The following is a 14823-nucleotide window of genomic DNA, read 5'->3' as shown; positions in this document are numbered from 1 at the left end:
TGCCGTCGGGGAGCAGAGAAGTGGCTGCACAAACGCCCCTCCAAAGGGCAGTCACTTCTTAGGCCACTGTGGCCTTGTGGGAGTTTGGTGTCATGAGGCAAATGTTCTGATTTTTCTTGAGAAATCCCCATTTTCATGTAAAAGTTCTTGAATCTTAAAGATATATTGTGTGGATCAAGTAAAATTGAGGGCAGTTAACATTCATCCAAAATCTTACTGCACCCAGGGCTCAGCTTAGCAACTAGTTTTACCTCATTTAACCTTGTAGTGCATTGAATGGTGCCCCCGACCCCTACCCCCACCAAAAGATATGTCCATGTGCAACCTGCAAATGTGACATTATTTGGAAAGAGGGTCTTTCTTTGCAGATGGGATCACGTTAAGGATATTGAGATATCCTGGTTCATCTGTCGGGGCCCTAATTCCAGTGACACATGTCCTTGTGAGAGAAAAGCAGAGGGAGATTTGAGACAACCAGGGAAGGCCGTGTGAATGCAGGCGAGTTGCCAAGCTTGTAATTCTTAGGCAGCTCTACGGAACTAACACAGCCCTCTGAGGGAGCACCTCCCTTGTCCCATTTTACAGATGGAAGACTGAGGAGAGAAGACAGAGTCACCAACCTGAGATCACACAGCAAGAAAGTGGTAGAGGCAGGGCTTGAGCCCAGGCACTTGGGACGGGAGCCTGCACGTCATCACCCCGCCCCAGCCTCTCGAAGACCTGGGCTGGGCCCCCTTCACTGTACCACAGGGGCCTGGGTCTGTCTCAAGAGGAAATGGTTGGCCTCTGTGGGCTCAGCTAGGGCCAGGCCCCAAAAAGGGGACTCCAGAAGAGAGGTGGTTACTCAAGCAGAAGGCTTGGGGCTGAGAGGCAAGGGGTGGTTCAGGGATGTGGGGACAGCTCAGAGGTTTGGGGCCTTCTATGTTAAACAAAGCTGTTAACCTCTTTCTTCCTCCCTTCCTCTCTTCTCTAAATCTTTATCTCTGAATTTCTCCCTCTCTCTCTTATTCTACCCTTAAATCTTATTTCATGTTTGAACAGGTAACCCAAGTCCATGCTTCAAAATATAATCGATTCTGTAAAGTCAGCTTCCCTCTCTCTCTGTTCCCAGCCTCTGGATCCACCTCCCCATAGGCAGCCACTGTGTCTCCTTCCAGAAATGTATGCAGGTACCAGGACACACCTACATGCCTTACTCTGCACGGATGTTAACATAATGTACACATACATCCTCCTACTCGCTGCTTTGTCCTCCCTAACACTCTCCTAACTGTGGTGGTGCGTAGCTGGTACATAAACATCAACCTCACCCCTGTTAATGGTTGTGTAGTATTCCAAGGAGCACATGAACCATGATTTACCGAGACAGCTCCTGTTGATGGACATCCAGGAAGCTTGTGGTTGTCTGACGTTCCAAGCAGTGCCACAGTAGAGATCTTGCATGTACGGTATATTTGCAAGTGTATCCAATATGCATGGGCCTTGCCTCCTCCCCAACCTGCCACTGGACTCCCAGCTGCCCTCTGCCCCCCTGTAGTGCCTTCTGGGTATCTTTGACCCTCTGGATCCTTCCCTGGCCCTGGTCAACCTCACCAAGTCTCTGTAAGTCTCTCTTTCTCTGTCTTTATCTTCATCTATCTGTCTCTTTGTCTCCCTCTCCACCACCCTCCCTTCTCTCCCTCCACCCCCTCTCATTTCCATTCATCTCCCCCAACACATCCCTGCCTCTCTGTCACCCCCTGCAGTGTGAAGCTGGCTCACTGCACATACCCAAGATGCCTGTAGTTTATATTTGTGGGAGACAGCACCCAACCCAGCCCCCCTATCTCCCACCTCCAGGCTCCTCCTGCCCTGGCTGGGCTTTCCCAATCCCTGCAGCCTCGGTGGAAAGCCCACGCTCGCTCCTCCAGGCAGATGCCCACCCTGCAGGGGTGATACTGGTTTTGCAGCAGAAGCCACAGGAGCTAGACTCGCTGCTTCGGCCGCAGCCTCCTCCCTGTGCCCCAGGCCGGCCTTCTTGCCCTCCCTGCCTAGCAAACAGAGCAACCAGTCTGTGTCACCCTCCACTGGGGACAAATAAACAAACCCGTCCACACCTCTGCCCTGGTGAGACGGACATTCTCACGGGGTGACACAGTTCACGACCGAGTGAACATATGTACATCCTCATGGGTATTTACTAATCATAGTGTGTTCATGAAAGAATGAACAGGGTGTGGCCAGGGGTGGGAAACTGACCTTGGATGGGGAGGGCCCAGGTTGCTGCTCCTGTGCCAATGGAGAGCAATCACCAAGATATGTTTTTAGGTAGAATAAAGCCAGAAGGGTGTGTGTTATGAAGAGGTGACATTCGAGTGAAGATGAAGGCAGCCATGGAAGCCTAGAGTGGGAGGCCCTTTAGACAGAAGAGGCAGCATGTGCAAAGGCTCTGAGGTGGGAAGGAAATTGGAGGGTCAAGGACCAGCAAAAATTGCTATTATTGTCATTTTAATCATATTATTCAGTTGCTCAGCTATCAACATAGTGATGCCTCCCAGATTTGTGTCTCGGCTGTGACCCCTCTCAGAACTCCAACTGCATGCATCCAGTCACCCCCTGGATGTCCTGCACTTAACACATCTTCGATGGGATACTTGATTCCCTGCCCCTCCCCAGATCTCTTTTATCCTTATCTTCTCTCTCAGCAAATGGTGCCACCTTTTGTCCACTGTTCAAACCCTCACAGCCCCTCAAGTCTTTCCTCTCTGTCAAGACCCAGATTCTGTCCCCTGCCAGCTGCTCCATGGCCCCACCCTGGTCCTGATCACCCTCGTCTCCTTCCTCGCTGCTCCCCTGCCCCTTCCCTGCCCTCCCTCAGTCAGACACCAGTTCTATCTCATCAGTTCCCAGCTGCAACCTTCCCTGTAGTTTCTCTTAGAATTTCTTACACTTAGATTAGCCCTCTGGAGCTGCCTCCGCCCTCTCTGACATCTTCTCTCCTGCATTCCCTCTGCTCCAGCCACACGGGCCTCCTTTCTATTTACCAAACATACCACACTTGGTCTCACCCCTGGGCCTTTGCATTTGCTGCCCCCTCTGCCTGGATATGCTCAGCTCTTTCCCCTTTTCAGGTCTCTGCTCCAATGTCACGTCCTTTGAGAACTGCCCCCCACCCCGACCACCCCAGCTTAGAGGATTCCTGCCCTCCTCTCCTCTGTCATCAGCCTATTCTTGACCTCTGAAGCACTCTGCACTGCTCGTCAGTGAGCTAGTTCCTTGTTGACTCATTGAAGCCCATCCCTCCTCCTATGAGGCTGGAAGCCCCATGGGGATGGGAATTTGTTCTTTCACCATTATATCCACAGTGCACAGATACTGGCCACTGTGGATGGTTAATAGGTATTTGTTGAAAAAATAAGAGGTAGAAAGGGCTAGGGATCATTGTTTTCTTTGTACATGTTTCTTCTTCACACAAACAGGCACATATGGAGCCCACCATTCTCCATCTTGCTTATTTCACTTCATAGGCTTATAGATCTTTCTCCATTAGTATGTAGACAGAGTTGCTGAATTCTCTTCAGATCATTTCTGATTGAAGTGTAAGTTACATACCGTAAAACACACCCACTTTAAACATACAGTTGAACGACTTGGCAAATGTACACACCCACGTAACTACCACCGCAGCCACACCACCCCAGGAAGTCTGCGCCTGTGCCTCTTTTCAGTTGATCCCACCAGGCCAGGCAGGCACCACCCTGCTCTCTTTGATTCTAGATTACTACTGCCTTTTCTAGAGTTTTACACAAATGGAATCACACAGTATGTGCTCTTTGTCGCCTAGTTTCTGTCATTTTGCATGTGATTTCTAATTTGATTCATGCGGATGCATGCTGCGGCAGCTCATTCCTTTTGTGTACTCTTGAGTATTTTCTCAGCTGCATTAGCCACTCACCCGTCAATGGACACTTGTGTTGTTCTTGGAGCGATTAAGAAAAAGCGTTGTGTGCAGGCCTTTGTCTGTGGACAGACGTTTCCATTTCTCATGATGAAATCCTACAAGTGGGATCGCTGGGTTGTAGGGTAGGAGTATATTTGGTTTTATAAGAGATGGTCACATTGTTTTCCAAAGTGGTCGTGCGGTCGCTCAAATTTTTTGATGTTTCACGGCACATGAGAGGTGGCTTTTTGGTGGGGATGGGGGCGCTGTGCCAGGCACCCAGGCCTTAGCTTGTTTGGAAGATAGCCTTTCAGAGGTTGAGTCCCCATGCTGGGAACTTCACCACTCAGAAGGCAGAGAGAGAGATGAGATCTAATGTCAGAAGCCACTTGGCATTCCTGGATCTCTCAGATTTAAGTAAAAGTGTTTCTCATAGTTAGTAGTGTAGGGGTGGGGTCTTCTCAACTTTTAGGTTCTGGGGCCCAGAGGGACTGAATCAGACTCCTGGGCATGGGACCTGAGAATATGTATTTTTAGTGAGCTCCCTGGGTGAAAGTAATGTGCCCTAAAATTTGGGACCACTGAGTACAGGGAGATGGGTGACAGGGAAAGGCATTGCAGGTTAGAATGAGTTTCATGAGCAAAGTCCTTGAGATGGAGAGGCAGGAACCAGAAGTCCAGCACCTTGGATACCAGCCAAAAAGCTAGGATTTTTCTCCTGAGGGCACTGGGGAGGTATGGCAGGCTTAAGTGGGGGAGTGACTTATTGGGACTCCAGGAAGGAGATGATGTGGAAACCAAGGCAGGCTGGGGGGCCGGGGGCAGGCAGGAGAGTGATGTTAATCCCCATTCTGTAGACTCTTGGCTGCCCTTTATTTTAGGTCTCTGGCTCCCAGCCCCTCCCTGCCCTGGATTCTGACCTGGGGATGGCTCTGACTCCACTCGCCAGACACTCCTGCTCTGGCTCTGCCCCTTCTTCCTCCTCCTCTTTCTCTTCCTCCTCCTCCTAAGAGGGCAGGTGGGCAGGCAGCCAGATATGGGTGTGGGCGTGCTTGTGGTGGTGGTAGGGGGTGTGCCCCCAGTTGTGGGTGTGTCGTGGGCTCTGAGAGCATTTGGGAATCTCCTGGGGACTTCACTGTACATCAGCCCCACTGCACATCTACTGGTACGCCCCCTCCCATGTGTCCTCCGACCCCCCAGGGCCCCAGCTAATTCCCAACATTCCCAGGACAGGCATTTCACCTCTTGCCTCAGTTTCCTGATCTGTGAAGGGAGGTACTATCACCAGTTCCCACCTCGTGGGGTTGTTGTGATTTTTGATGAGTTCAATAAATGTGGCCATTATGTCATTTCTGCTTCTGGGTGAGCCAGTGTTTCTCCCTGGGGGCAATTTGAATCTGTGTCCCTGTGTATCTCATCTGAGACTCTAGTGTGTCCAACTTGCTATGTACCAGCTGTGCAACCTTGGGTGAGTTACTAGACCTCTCTGTGCCTTGGTTTCCTCAGCTGCAAAATGAGTATAACAATAGTACCAGTTTCCTAGGAAGAATGGGGAAACTGAATTGATTACTCCACCTAAAGAAGCTAGAGCAAAGCCTGGCTCACAGGTAGTCCTCAATTACATGAGCAACATCATTTAGGTGTGAGCTCAGCGCTGAGTATTCGAGCACATGTCTCTCAGTGTCTTGCAGGAATCTGGGGCACGAAATGCCTGTGAAAGCATATGGGGTTATCTAGGGCAGTATGGGACCAGGCCTTCCTCATCTGGGAAATGGGGGTACCAACAGCACCCCTCACAGGGTTGGTGCGCAGCAAGATGGGTACTGGAGCATATCTGGTTAGCACACCAGCTGGCACATGTTCACTATTATCTTCCCTTCACCTATAAAATAGCCATAATAGTGGCACCTACCTCTTTATAGTAGCTGGAGGACGAAATGAGCGTGCCAGCACCGGAACAGCACCTGGAAGTGAAATGAGCGTGCGAGTGCTGGGAGCAGCACCTCCCAAGCAGAAAGCATGTTCTATGGCAGTTGTTCTGGGTGATCTGAATGGGAACCTGCCCTACAGGTTCCTCTGCCACCCCACTTCCTCTACACCCCAACCTCCTGCCCACCGTCACCCCATCTCTCACTCCAAAATCCCCATGACCTCTGAGGGAGGGCGCTTTGGCAGCCTGTGCCACCTGACCCAGCCCCAGGAAGGGGTGCAGGCACCCCAAAAACTCAGGTGTGTTGCCGCTTCCCTCTCTGCTGCCATCTCAGTGTCTCCCTGGGGTCCGCTATCTGTAACTTCACGTCTCTGGCTTTAGGTATCTCTACCCTCCACAACCCACCTTAGTTTCCAGAACAGGTAGTGTCAGGGTCAGACGTGTCCCAGGTAAGGGCAGAGGACAAAGTGGGCAGGACCCCACACCCCCACCTCCACTCCCTGCCACCTCCTACTCCCTGGATGAGACTGGTGGGGGGAAGAGGGGGTCTTCGTTAATGAACCCCTTAATCCAGCCATGCCATATCTCAATGAGGTAGATGGGCCTCATTAGAGAGCAGGGAGCCCTGGCATCAGCTCGCTTGTCACCCCTGTCCCAGAGCCAGTGCCTGGGTCTTCAGCTGGCCATGGGGAAATTGGGGCAGGAGGCTTGAGAAACTGAGGAGGGGGCTGAGGGCCTGGGCCCCTGGTTCCGAGGGAGGAGGGGCCTGGGGCCTGGACCCCTGGGTCCGGGGGAGGAGGGGCTTGGACCCAGCTCCTCCCCCCAACACACCCCTCTCTTAAATGCCAGTCCAGCGCCCCGCCCCCTCTCGCCCCCAGTTAACCCCAAGCCCTACAGAGGAGCGCGACAGTAGCCCAGACCCAGCGATGGAGGAGGAGGTACGGCACAGACAGGAGCTCGCCGGCGGGATGGAAGCGGACGGGCCCGCGAGCCCCCGGGAGCCGCCGTCGCCGCCGTCGCCACCCCCGCCGCCCTCGCCGCCGTCGCCGCCGTCGCCGCCCCCACCGTCCATGCCGCAGTCGCCTGCGGCCCCCGGGAGCCCCGGGCTCCCCGCGCCCGAGCAGCCGCAGCCGTCGGAGGCCTATGCCCGGCAGCTGCTGCTGCAGGAGTGGGGGCCGCCAGGCGGGAGCCTGGAGCTGCCCGCGCGCCTCACCTGGAAGCTGCTCCTCCTGCGGCGGCCGCTCTACCGCAACCTGCTGCGCTCCCCCAACCCCGAAGGTGCGCCTGGCCGCCGAGGCTGCGGGCCGCGCTGTGCCCCTCCCGGACCGTCTGTCTCTTCATCTCGTTTCTTTCCTTGTTCTTTCTGTCTCTGCTTCTGCGTCGCTTTCTCTTTTCCTGTCATCGTGCCTCCCTGACTCCTTGCGTCTCTCTGTCCCACCCTGCGTCTCTGCGTCTCCTATTTCGTACGCCCTGTCCATCTCTCCGGCATACTCTGCATCCCTGTCTCCCCCTCCCTCCCTCCTCTCCTCCTCTTGGTGTCTCTGTCCCCTCTGTCTCTGTCTCACCCGACGCCCTGCCCCCTACCTCTGCACACTGGCCCTTTCCCCGAAGGACACGGTCAGGGCTCTCCCAGGGCCCTGACTCATTCACCCCATCCAGGCAGGTCTGGCCTGGCAGGCGGGCACAGATTCTTGCCCCAGCAGTGGAGTGGAGCCCTGGGGGTAGGGAGTGGGGAGGATGCGGAAGGGGGACAGCTTCAGCAGGCCTGAGGCTCCACTCACCTCCGCATTTCAGGCATCAACATTTATGAGCCAGCACCCTCTACTGGTCCCACCCAGCAGCCCCTGGAGTCTCTAGGTAAGCGCTTCGTTGCTGTGCCTGAGGGCTGGGGTGGTCTGGAAACAGGCATGTTCTAACCCTTTGCTCCTCCACCTGCCAGGCAATTTCCACGGGTGGTTCATCAGAACCGAGAAGCTCCAGCAGGGCCACAGGTCAGTGACCAGGACCCGAGTGGCCTGTGTTTGGTTTCCTGCTCCAGCCTTCTCGCTGCGGGACCTGGAGAAACTGACTTTGCGTCTCCAGGCCTCAGATTCCTGTTCTGTAAACAGGGCTGGTCGTAAGAGAATGCTCGTCAAACAGCAGCAGGTCTGCCTAGGTCTGGCCTGTACCTGTACATAGCAGGTGTTCAACAAATAACAGCTATTACTGTTACACTTCTCAACCTCTTTCCCTGGGAAGGGGAGAGTCACCCAGGCCACCATCCATCCTCCATTACTCTGAGCCCTGCTTCTGCATGGTGCTCAGAGAGCCACACTTCCCAGTTGGCATCCTGGCTCTGCCACTTCTCTGTGCTCCACATTAGGCGAGTTGCTTGCTGTCTGGACCCTCTGTTTCCTCATCTGCAATGCAGAGCTCAGAATGCATGGCCCTCAAGGGATGGTGTGAACTGAGACTCTAAGGCACTGAGTGGGCACCCTGCCCATATGGGGTGCCCTTGATGTCACCATGAGGGCTCCATGATCACGGCCTCCTGCACCTGGGGCCAGGCTGATCTGGTAGGTGCCCATGAATTCCAGCTGTTCTCAGACCCGGCCTCGCCGTGCCCTCTCTCACAGCTGGACCGTGAAGCAGCAGTGTGTGGATCTCCTGGCTGAGGGCCTGTGGGAGGAGCTGCTGGACGACGAGCAGCCAGACATCACAGTCATGGACTGGTACATGCCTCTGCCCCATCCGGTCGCACGCAGGGCTCCCCAAAGCGCAAGCCTCAGCCTGACGCTGACCTCCCTTTTGGCCCGAGCACCTCTCCAAGACCCTCTCGCTGCTGCCGGGGCCAGCACTGCCTACCTCTCTGGCTCCTTCTCTCTGAGACTTCCAGTTTGTGCCAGGCCTGAGGCTATTCCTTCTTCTTTAGATGCTTGTCCCTCACTGTTCTCCAGATGACTTCCTCCATATCCTCTGGGAGTCAGGTACACAAGGCTCCACATGGGAGCCTTCCCTGACTGCCCCCAGCTGGGCCAGATGGATTAGGCTCCAGTGCCCCCGACCTGCCCCCTCTCAGCCCTGACCACTCCGAGTTGTCACTGCCTGGTGACAGGCCTGCCTTCCCCACTGGACTCTGAGTCCTGTGGGGACAGGCTGTGGGGTTGTCTTGGTCACCGCTGTGTTGCCAGCACCACGCAGCCTGGGTGTACAGACTGGGTGCCGTGAGTGGAAGTTTAATGGTTGGGATGTTGGAGCTGCAGTGGCAGCTAAAAGCCTGGACCCCACCCCCAGGTATGAGGACAGCCGGCTGGACACGTGTGTCTATGAGCTACATGTCTGGTTGCTGGCAGCTGACCGCCGCTCAGTCATTGCACAGCACCATGTGGCCCCCCAGACCTCTGGGAGGGGATCCCCAGGCTGCTGGGTCCAGGTGAGACTCCTTGTCCTGACCGCCACCCCAGACATGTATCCTAAGCCTTCACAGAGGAGGAGGGAGGTGGAGGGGAGCAGGGTTCATGGGTCTCTAATAAGGACTCCGTTCTAACCCTGGTGCTACTACAGGTATCCCATGTGTTCCGCCGGTATGGCCCGGGTGTGCGCTTTGTCCACTTCCTGCACAAGACTAAGAACCGGATGGAGCCCGGAGGACTGCGGAGGACAAGGGTGACTGACTCCTCTGTGTCTGTGCAGTTCAAAGAGTGACTGGCTGACTCTGGGCCTATTCAGACCCCTTGTCTTATCTATCCAACCCCATGACATCTTCCTGATCCCTTAGCCCCTCTCTGACCCCTTAGCACTTCCCCAATCCCTTATCATTTCCATGACCTCTTAGCACTTCTCTGATCCTTAGCACCTCACTGACCCTTAGTGCCTCCCTGACCTCTTGCAACTCCCTGACATTTTTGCACCTCCCTAACACCTTAGTACCTCCTTGTTCCCTTATCACCTCTGACCTCTTAGCATCTCTCTCACCTCCCTGACCCTTAGAAGTACCTAATTAACACTGAAAGCCTCCTTAACCCATTATCTCTGCCATGTTCTCTTTACTCCTCCCAGACAGATGCTCAGCACTACCCTGCCCCCTTAATTTCTTCATGACCCCTCATCTCCTTGATGGTTTACTACCACCTAGGCCCCTTAACCCTGCCCCGTCCTGGGCTGCTCATTTGAAATCTTCACACATCCTTGAGTGTCTGACTTTTGGCATTTCCCCTGCATTCTCTGAGCTCTGGGAAGGCAGGGGCCCCTTCCTCCTGAGTTAGTGCTTGACAGATACTAGGTGTGCAATAAAGCTTTGTTGACTGAATGAATAATGTATGTGCCCAATGATATGCTGAGTAGTAGTTCCCTGGTCTTTGCTCCTCAACATGTCACTGAGTTCACTGAGTCCCACTTGCACATCCTCTAATCCTTGATCCTCCAGTACCTCACAACCCGTATCCCTTTGCACCTCCCTTGGCCTCTGACCTCTTCACATAACCAACTCATGGTCTCTCAGCATGTCACTTAGCAGAGTCTCCCCAAATTGCTCTCCCTCTTCCAACCCTAAGTTGTCATCCCCCTAGATCTATCTCCATACCAACCCTTCCCCCAGACCTTCATTCCTCTTCTCTAGCTCCTTCAGAGCCCCCAAACCTAGGTATCCATGAAGGGCTACCATCCCTGGGGACAGTGGGGGGACAGGATGGAAATCCAAACTGAAGCATTCTTCATGTGTCGGGGAGAGGGAAATTGGAAGGATTTAACAACCATAAATCCTGGGCTCTCTGGGCTCTGGCCAGATCACACAGGAGACCCTGGCCCTAGCCTGGGGCAGGGCCCTTGAAGGCCTCCTGTTGCCCCAGGCATGAATCCTGAGGGAGTCTAGAAGTCCCTGGCAGGCCAGAACAGCTGGGAGCATCCAGGCAAGGACTAGGTACCAAAAAGTATGGGAAGCATTTCAGTGTCTTAGAATCAGCCACACACATGTGTGACATTCCACCGCATGTCACGCACATGTCCTGTGGATGGGTGTCTCTGTGCACACTTAGATGCATGTCAGAATCTACGGGTGTGTCCACAGCTCTGTCCCAGGTGTGGGCTGACCCAAGCCTGACCCAAATTGGACTCCCAGTGTGGATCAGGGGCTCAGGGGTCTCCCCATCCTGCCGCAGTCCTCTGTGGATTTGGGTCCCAAGCATAAGCAGATGGCAGACAAAGACAATTTCACAAGGGCTGTATTGCAGGGAAGGTGATGGGGGAGAGGGGGCGCAGGTAGAAAGCTCTCTCCTCCTGGGACTCGAGGCCGTCTGTGGACCCCAGGGAAGGCCAGAGGAGGAGCTCTGACTCGGGGGCCGGAGACAAGGGGCCTCTAAGGTATCAGTAGCACCTGTAACAGAACCAAAACCACCAGGGGTGTCAGGGTCTCAGAGATGGGGATGGGGGTTCTAGAAGCCTGCCAGGGGTGGAGGACTGGGGCTGGGCTCTAAGTTCAGGAGCTGGGCCTCCTGGCCTAGAATCTGGGGCAGGAGTTCTAAGAACTCCCGTGGGGAGAGGCTCAGGTGGTTTTGGAGGACACTATGGCCAGATTTGTGGTCCCAGGGTCTGTGAACTTGGATAAGTGAGTAGTTGAGTGTAGGGGACTCCAGGACCTTAACAGGGGCTCTGGGATTGGTTTCCAGCGCTGTGGCAGATCTAGAGGGTCTAGATGGGCGGAGAACATGAGGGCAGATAGGGTGTTCCCAGAATGGGTCTGGGTCTTGAAGTCTGCACCCGTTTTGGAGTCCAGGGATCCGAGCTGGGTCTGGGAGCTTCAGGATCTGATGATGGGGGTTGGGGAGGAGGACTGGCTTTGGTTCTGGGCGCTTCAAGGTGGGGATGTTGCTGGCTCCCGGACCCCAAGTTAGGCTTAACAACTCCAGTAGTGGTCAACCTTCCCTGGGAAGTGCCCCTGTGGGTAGGCAGGCAGGTGGGGAATTCAAGGGGGGAGGGGTGCGCTCCCAGAATGGAAGCTGGTAGGCGGGGTGTTGGGTCAGCTTCTGAGTCCGGGAATCCCAGAGCTGGGTCTGAGGGATCCAAGGGGGAGGGGTGGTCGGAGGGGAGGAGGAAGTGGACCTCCCCGACCGGTTCTAGGGACTCCCAGTTTGGGTCAGGGGCTCAGGGCTCTGGACCAGCACGGAAACCTGAGTGCTGGGTTCGGCGCTTGGGACGCGAGTGCGCGCCCTGGGTGGGGACGCGCACCTGCAGTACAGGGAGGCGATGGCGTTGGACCAGTCGCCGAAGATGCCCCTGCGGTACTCTTCCAGGCGCGGGTAGGCGCCGGCCGAGAACTTGTGCGTCTTGCCTTTCTTGCCGCGGACGGACCACACGGTGAGCTCGCAGCGCGGGGCCACCACGAGCGAGGAGATGACGTTCGTCCAGTCCGCGGGCAGGAAGGGCAGGTCGGTGCCGGGCTCCACCGCCAGCTCGGCGCCCGCGCAGCAGTTGTCGTAGTAGGGGTCGCTCTTGTCGTAGAGCTGGGCGCACGTGCGCGTCCCGTCCGCGCGCTTGAGGTCGGCGGGCACCGGGCAGGAGCCTCGGACGCCGGGGAGGGCCACCAGGGCCAGGGCCAGGGCCAGCAGCAGTGGGTGCAGCGAGGACATGGTGACACTGCAGAGCCGCGTCCCCGCGCGCTTTTATGTGCCTGACCCGTGGGAAGGCAGAAGCTGTGAGATAAGGACTTGGGGCGGGCGGGGGAGGGCGCCCCTGCCCCGGAGCTGGGAGACCCTCCTAACGTAGGTCGGAGCCCACAGCCTGTGAACACAAGGGCATACATGCTTAAGATTTTATGTAGCGAACAACATTACAAAGAAAGCCAATTAACAGGATTTGAGGAAGAGTCTCGTGCAATTCAGAGGCAGCATAGGGTTAACAGGCATAGGTAGGAAGAACGCTTAAAAATAGACAAGGAAGGGAACAACCCCCCCTTCCAAATGAGAGGGGAGGGAGTAGGGAGGGAGGCAGGACCTTGGGAAAGGAGAAGCTGGAGATACTGAGAGAGAGGCCCTGATCTGGGCAGGAGTGGAGGAGGGAGCTCCCCCAGGTCCCCTCCTGCCAAGAGCAGGGGATCTTTCTAGCTTAACCTGTGAAATATGAGACAGACATATTTGCATAACATTTGCAAAGCCGTGTACAAAAGGCTTGGGGGTAAATTGCAACACTTGGGACAGCATAGAGTTAATAGCTAGACTATATAAAGAGTGCTTACAAATTGACAAGATGCTTTCAAACAACCCCACCCCCTCCACAGAAAGGACAAGCGTAAGAGGGGGAGAAAGGGAGAAGAGGAGGTTGCCACCACCAACACCCGCCCCCTCCCCCAACTCTCACTCCCTAGGAGCCAGGTGATTTTCTTAATCAAGGTTGGAAATGAATCTAGAACTTAAACAGAGGACCTGTTGAACTGCATAAAACTTAAACCTTTTGTAGAGCCACAAACAAAAACCTAATCCGGGGGAAACAGACAATTCTTATAACGTGCGATAATCGCTGATCAATCAGCAAGCAGAAATGACACAAGCGAAAAGAAAAATTAAGGAGCAGCACAGGAAGGAGAGGGAGACTTTGCTCAAAGGGCAGGAGGCTGGCCAAGGCTCTTCAGAGGCTCCTTGGAGTTCCCTGCCTTCTAGCAGATGAGATCAGGGTCAAGAGTGTGGAAGAACTGATCAGACAGACAATGGATGAAGTCTGTGCCTCTGTGGGAGAGATCAAGGCTGGGTCTCAGTTCCCTCATCTGTAAGATGGGTATTTCTTCCTACACTGCAGGGCTGTTGTGAAGATTACAAGGGATGATAGTAAGTACGGGGCTAAAGGAACAGCCTGTGGAGCCAGGCTGCAAATCCCAGCTCCCCCATGAGCTTTTGCAAGTAATTCCACCTCAGGGCCTTGCAATGATGCTATATCCACGTCAGAATGCTGGTGTCAGGGGTAAACACGTCAGTGCATGTGACAGCACATCTCCTAGGGTGCTTGCTAAGTGCCATGAGAATTTGTCATCAGTATTATTATGAAGGCTCTTAGCACAGAGTCTGGCACACAATAAGGGCTCAGCAAGCGTAAAGCAGCACAAGACAATCCACCACCAGCTGGCTCTTATCCACGGCTGCTCAGCTAACCCTACTCCCTACTGCCCACACCCCCCAGATGCTGTCTCTGCCTGGGCCAGGGCAATGCAGTGGTTAAGAGCCAAAGGCTGGGAACACTTGGAAGTGGGTTTGGTTTTGACTCTGTCACCTTGATGAGTGACCTTGAGCAAGTGAACTCATCTCTCTGAGATTGTTTCCCCCTACCTTTAATGGGATAATAGAATATGATAATAGAAAGAGAAAATGATAATAGAAAATTACCATATAGAGTGATAACTAATAGAGTAAAATATTCATAAACATTAGGAACATGATTGTTACTTATGAATATAATATAAATACTATGTAATATTGACTGAATATAATAGTATAAATGCTAATATATAAAGCATGAAGTACAGTGCTCAACACATGGTAAGTGCTCAATAAACAGGAACTATTATGACTACTTACAGTGATTCTGAGACCCTGGATCCTGGCCTGGCCCAGGGCCCAGACCTGGATGCTTCTCCCTCCTTTCCTGACGTGATCTCACGAAATCTAATCTCCAGCTGTTAACTTCCCAGCGGGCCACCTGGACCTCAGGGACACAGAGTCCCCACCCTCCCAGCTCTGCAAGGGCTCCTGGACTCAGGAATGGAGACCGGCAAGTATACATGGTTGGACATGTCACCTAGAGCCCCACCCACCCAGGAGGGCCATCAGCTTCAAACCTGGATAGTGACATGGGACAGGGAAGAGACCTGATAGGGAGGCAGACCAGGAACAGGAATGCAGGGCCCAGTGGGCCACAGCACACAGTCAGTGTCAGAGAGAACACATGAGACCCAGGACATGGGCACCACATGCCAGGGGTTAGGGGACACCCTTTCACACAATCAGCCACTGCT

The 14823-nt window shown here is 54.4% G+C and overlaps 2 protein-coding genes across 3 annotated transcripts; one reads left to right on the top strand and one right to left on the bottom strand.

The window, feature by feature from the left end:
- Nucleotides 1-6746: 6746 nt before the first annotated feature.
- On the top strand, nt 6747-10137 carry NCCRP1 (NCCRP1, F-box associated domain containing). Its single transcript, XM_037021727.2, has 6 exons — nt 6747-7127; nt 7644-7706; nt 7789-7840; nt 8465-8560; nt 9123-9261; nt 9393-10137. Exons 1-6 carry the CDS (start codon nt 6776-6778, stop codon nt 9531-9533), a joined length of 843 nt encoding a protein of 280 aa, XP_036877622.1. The 5' UTR covers nt 6747-6775; the 3' UTR covers nt 9534-10137.
- Nucleotides 10138-11031: 894 nt separating this feature from the next.
- On the bottom strand, nt 11032-14547 carry SYCN (syncollin). 2 transcript variants are annotated; one of them, XM_017657764.3, is made up of 3 exons: nt 14387-14547; nt 12051-12602; nt 11032-11199 (listed from the first exon to the last, which is right to left on the bottom strand). In XM_017657764.3, exons 2-3 carry the CDS (start codon nt 12449-12451, stop codon nt 11190-11192), a joined length of 411 nt encoding a protein of 136 aa, XP_017513253.1. In that variant the 5' UTR covers nt 12452-12602; nt 14387-14547; the 3' UTR covers nt 11032-11189. The 2 variants fall into 2 exon arrangements, with proteins under 2 accessions (XP_017513253.1, XP_017513254.1); XM_017657765.3 differs by having other exon boundaries at nt 12051-12492; nt 14387-14546.
- Nucleotides 14548-14823: the final 276 nt, after the last annotated feature.

The sequence above is a fragment of the Manis javanica genome, chromosome 17 (genome assembly GCF_040802235.1).
Source record: "Manis javanica isolate MJ-LG chromosome 17, MJ_LKY, whole genome shotgun sequence".
Classification (NCBI taxonomy): domain Eukaryota; kingdom Metazoa; phylum Chordata; class Mammalia; order Pholidota; family Manidae; genus Manis; species Manis javanica.
The sequence above is the reverse complement of the archived record's forward strand: the minus strand, read 5'-3'. Positions and strand labels throughout refer to the sequence as shown.

What these genes read in the sequence shown, in the direction of transcription:
- NCCRP1 (XM_037021727.2), top strand. Translation starts at nt 6,776, where the DNA reads ATGGAGGAGGAGGTACGGCACAGACAGGAGCTCGCCGGCGGGATGGAA. An exon ending in GCGCTCCCCCAACCCCGAAG is followed by an intron (nt 7,128 to 7,643) that starts GTGCGCCTGGCC and finishes TCCGCATTTCAG; the next exon opens with GCATCAACATTTATGAGCCA. An exon ending in GACATCACAGTCATGGACTG is followed by an intron (nt 8,561 to 9,122) that starts GTACATGCCTCT and finishes CCCCACCCCCAG; the next exon opens with GTATGAGGACAGCCGGCTGG.
- SYCN (XM_017657764.3), bottom strand. Translation starts at nt 12,451, where the DNA reads ATGTCCTCGCTGCACCCACTGCTGCTGGCCCTGGCCCTGGCCCTGGTG.